The sequence below is a fragment of the Nuphar pumila genome, chromosome 10 (genome assembly GCF_984573655.1).
Source record: "Nuphar pumila chromosome 10, dmNupPumi1.hap1.1, whole genome shotgun sequence".
In the NCBI taxonomy this organism is placed as follows: Eukaryota; Viridiplantae; Streptophyta; class Magnoliopsida; order Nymphaeales; family Nymphaeaceae; genus Nuphar; species Nuphar pumila.
In genome coordinates, this window is record NC_143258.1 from 111,488,107 (window position 1) to 111,493,243 (window position 5,137).

The window sequence follows — 5,137 nt, forward strand, 5'->3', positions numbered from 1 at the left end:
CTTGGCTCGTTGTGCAGCCCTACTATTGTATGCTCATTAAGTATCAATAAATATATTATAGATATCTTTTATACCGTATAAAATGATTATAATATCTGGCTTGCAAGCAATAGAGATAACTTCCTAGTGCTGCTAGTTCCAAAACAACATATTTTTTCATTAACTTAATTACTTGTAGCTTTGGAACAATGTATATATGTTTGTGAACAAACCAGCTCAGCCCTATTATGAGTTCAAACTCCTCTCAGCTTTCATGACATATAGAAAAGGTATAGGGGATGACATACAACAACCTTTGGTACCTATCTCATATGATAGTCATTTATGTTCTCTTTAAAGTCGTCCAAGTGTATGAATTCATGCTTAAGACACTTCAAAAGTCGTGCTTATGACTCCTTGAACTCCTTATGTACATCTAAAAATGCTATTATAAACATCTCACAAGAATTAATAATATGCGCCGACAATAATATACACATTTATTTTTCTTTTAGCAATGTGTCATTTACAATAAGAAAGAGCTGGTGGACACCCTTTTAAAAATTCAACTATGCGAACTAAGCTTGAGATTCAGGTCATATGCCAACCCTAATTATGAAAACAAAAAAGATAGCAAGAATTGGAATCATCCCATGATTTGAATTGAAATGCTTTGAGAACAAACACAGCCAGATAAAGAGCCAAGTTTCATCAAGAAGCTCACTGCTAGGTACACTGCTTTAAGAAACTCCTAATCAGTATAATTATACCATTGAGAGGCACGCTTCAAGACATTTCAAGTTCATTTTTTATTTAACACAAGTTCACAATTGGCACTAATTAGGATGAATGATAGAACTTTCAAGCTTCATTCATCTCCTGACCAATTATCCTTCATTTTTGGCCCTGAGGGTCCTTTCTCTCCAAGTACCTCTGACGGGAGTGATTTAACAACACTCTCTAGTGCACTCTTAAGCCATCCAGGGAGAAACCTCTCCACATTCTTTAGCTCCACTGCAATATCATAGGTAATATTGGGTCCCCAACGACTTGCATAGTTCAACCATGGAGGTTCAACAGCAAAGTTCACCAAGTACTCACCTGCATTGTGACATAATGTTTACAACGTGCGGTAAATATCAGCAGCCAAATTCTTGCGAGAAATAGGAATCCTTTTCATATTTCTCATGATTTTTTCCCGCAACATATCAGTAAAAAATAAAAATGCTTTGTTAATTTCATTTTCATTTGGATGGGTATTTTTTCTGGGTGAAATCTTGCCACCCTCTCATGTCTTTGGTTGCTTTCCGACTTCCTTGCTAATAATTTTTCCGAAGAAAATTAAAAAAATTTAAATTTTTTGTGATATTTCCGTTTTTAACAGCTAGACAATGTCTTGAATATTTTTGGTGTTTTTTTTTTTTGTTGTTGAAAAAAATGCGGATATTTTTCACTATGCTCACCTGCTACAACAACATGCCTTTCTTCACAATCCATCTTGAGCCCTCTTGCTGTGTCATTTCTTATCCCTATGCCCTGGTCAGTATTGCCCTGAAGTACAAGCCCTGCCTTTGAATATGAAGCATGACCATGGAGAGAAGAATAGACCACTGCCTTATTCCCCCCTTCAAACTCTAGGTCTTGTGCATCAACCCAAGTGCCATCACTGTGCTCGGCAAAGTAGACTTGCCATAACTCCCCATTAAAATTGCTTATCCTCAGAGTTACATGCTCCCAATCCCCTACATGCTCACCTATCTTGCCTAGAGAGATATTGAACAACTTCACCTTGGCTCTAGCTGGCCCATTGAAGGGATAAAAGATCCATATTGCAACATCAGTGAAAGTAGCACCTAGCATGGGCTTTATGTGCAAGTAACACTCAGCACTTTGTAGATTGCCTTTCTTGACCCTCTCGGCTTCGTTCTGGTCAGCTGGCAGGTCGATCCAGTAAGCATCATCATCTGAACCACCTTGAGGGAGGTTTGACCCAGCAGGATCGATCGGCGACGGCGTCGGGCTGCCGTTCTTGTAAAGAAGAGCTCCATTAGTAAAGAACCAGGACACAGATGAAGGTAGGTAAGCCTCATCAGGATGGAAGTAGATCCAAGGGGAGTAAACTTTCATTATGGCCTCAACTTGGCTAAGGCTTGGCATGTAAGAAAATGAATCAAAGTTGACATTCTTCAAACAACATAAATTTGACAAGTTGGGATCGCCATTTACTTGAACACAAAATGTTCCAACCCTTACTCCAGGGTCACTGGTTCCTCTTTTGGTTGGTCTTAAACTGTAAAAACTAACCTCACCCTTTTCCTTGTTATCCCATATCCATGTGTCCCGCTCACATTGGTCAGTAAAGTCTGACCGAACACACCTTATTTCATCAAGAGGTGGCTTCTCCGGTGTGGAGGTGACCACAAGGCCAACGGCCTTGTAGCCTTGAGGAGGGATTGGCAACCAGAAGTAACCATGACCATCTTGCTTTACATTCAAAGATTCACTATTCCAGACCAACGAGAAGTCTACCGGAATTCCGAGAGATCCGGAGCCTTTTCCGGCTAGAACCCAACCGGAAAGCTTCTTGGCATTAGGTTGGCAGTAGTAACCAAGCATGAAAAATCCAGTTGGAATGTCAACTGGCTTGAAAAATGTTGCACCAAGATTGTTGACACCCCCTTCATTGCAAGACCATATCTTCATAAAATTCGAGACTTGGCACACCTCAAGCTCGCCTAATTTTATGCTTCCGGTTGCAAATCCAGTGCCTGCAAATTCGGCAATGGTTACAGGAGTAAGACATGCGTAAAGAAATGAAATGAAATATAAAGCGAGAAGCCACTGTTTAAAAAATACCTTGATGCATAAAACATACAGCATTTAGAAAGCGTAAGAGAAAGCAAGAAACAAAGTAGTGGAGATGATCCAATAGAAAATATAGATAAAACTTATTTTTTTGGTTCAATGCATCTTAAGCCTTTTGCCAAAAAATACCTATTATATGTTGTTTTACTTTTTATTGTAAAAATGAAAACAATCCTTCTAATGTAAGAAAAGCATTTTCCAATATGAGCAAAAATTAAATTTCATATTGTGGGAAGCAAGGTTTTCATAAAGTTTTGAAAGGATGAAAAAAAAAAGCATGGTTTTGCACCTTCAAAGCTATCTTCTTGGGAAGCGAGCTTTTGAGGTTTTTAGAAGCTTCTAATATCCACTAAGAATCAGGTGAAAACACATTGCACGCTTTAGGAAGTCGGTTTCACTCATCCCCTTTGTCTATCTCTCTTAAATCTTATGATGCAATCATGCAACTTGTTTTGATCAAATCTGGCCTTATAAATGGATTCAGCATGGTCGATTTAATAAGAGTCAACCCTTGTATAGCATTTTTTTAATGAAAATATATGATTTAAAAAAAAATAAAAAATTGTATTTTGTTGATTTTTTAATTGCCAAAAAATTCTTTCACACAAGTAGGATTTAGATGATTTAAATGTTTGATCTTCACTAAATGAATGATGTAGATAACATGTATGGAGTGGGATTAAAAAAAAAAAAAACAAAGTGCATCAATGAAATCCCAAAGAAAGGGTATGAAGCTAGGGATGACATAGGTGATGAGTGGAACCGATTTGACACTTCACCTGATCCACCCTCCATCTTCTGTTGGGCCCTACAGCTGACAGGCTGTATCCCTGAGATGGAAGGCACGCAGGTGCAGTGGCACACTCAAAGCGTGCAATGTGCTTGCACCTGATCCGTCCTCTCCAAAACTATGAATCAAGATACAAAGATTATGCATAACGGGCGCAAGATGTGGAGGAGGCCTGTGCAGTTTGATTTGAGACAAGTATGTACCGGAAGGCCAAGATGGTATTGGAGATGGCAGTTTGAATTTTGAGTTGATTGGTAATTCTGGTCTGCGCCTTGAAGAAGAAGATCCGCCCATTGTCAGCTATAAAGAGATAGACCGTCCGGGAGATCAAGGAAGTAGACAGATGAACATCTTGCTGATGAGCAGACATACTTATATATGAACTCTTTTCCTTCTCTTTTATTTTTTTCATTCCTTTCTAATTATCAAAGAGCTCGTTGCTTTAAGATAAAGAAAGTGGGAAGAGGGAATATTCAGGTAGAAGAGAGGAACAAATTATGGCATATGTGCAAGCAAAATATGTAACGTTAAGGCAGGTTAGGCCTTAAATAATGTACCTGCAGACGAGGCGAGCTGCTTGGTGATTTTTATTCTTCTTTTTAAGGCTTCTGTTATACATGTTCAGACCAAGGTTACCAACAAGGGCCCCAAAAGGGGGGGTTGGCGTAGTGGGGCTGTGCCTTGGCTATCATAAGGGTGGTCAAGGTTCGAATCCTGTGGGCATCACCCCCTTGTACAAGCTGGCCCTGGGGGCGAGAGTCCTAACCGCAGAGTTTCCCCCTGAAGGTCGATCTATGATCTACCTGGTACCAGGCTCTGGGTTTCTCGGTGTAACTAAACCAAAAAAAAAATGCCAAAGAAAGGAAATGGAAACAGGAAACGCCTTGGGAGAAAAAGATGTAACATGACAGATGAAATAAAATAATATCATAATTTATTGTAAAGAATTGTTTCTAACTTATTTCATGAATCTATTATATTTATATATATTGCACGTATTTAGATATTTTATTTATGATATTTATTATTTGTTTAAAAGCAACTTAATTATACACTAATGTACTCCAAATATAAACCTTATTTGATTGTTTTGTAGTTTTAATCAATGTATTTAACACACTATATATATTTTTATTTATTTGTGTGTGTGTGTGTTGGCATCTCCATTTCCCAGTGAAAAATATATTTTTAGAAGTAAATAAAAATGTAAAGAAATGTGCCTCAACTTTTTTTTATAGAAAAAGATTCATGAGAAAAACATAGTAAACATGTTTCACATATAAAAGTAAAATAGGTTTCTCATGTGATCAATGAGAAAGAGGTTTCTCGTTGGGTGGGAAATATATTTCCCCTAAATTTCCTGCAAGTTAAAATGGACAGCAACATTGCATTAAAAATGGTTATAATGGCTGCCACATATAAAGTAAAGGTTGGAACAGATTGCCGTGCAAGGACACTTTAGGGCCCTGAGAATATCTTTCGGTTTTAGTTTTGTTTTAAGCA

At 37.9% G+C, this 5,137-nt stretch overlaps 1 protein-coding gene across 1 annotated transcript; it reads right to left on the bottom strand.

The window, feature by feature from the left end:
* Positions 1-847: 847 nt before the first annotated feature.
* On the bottom strand, positions 848-3,928 carry LOC149827919 (hypothetical protein At1g04090-like). Its single transcript, XM_090018289.1, has 3 exons — positions 3,838-3,928; positions 1,443-2,747; positions 848-1,080 (listed from the first exon to the last, which is right to left on the bottom strand). Exons 1-3 carry the CDS (start codon positions 3,926-3,928, stop codon positions 848-850), a joined length of 1,629 nt encoding a protein of 542 aa, XP_089874415.1.
* Between the last annotated feature and the right edge of the window lie 1,209 nt (positions 3,929-5,137).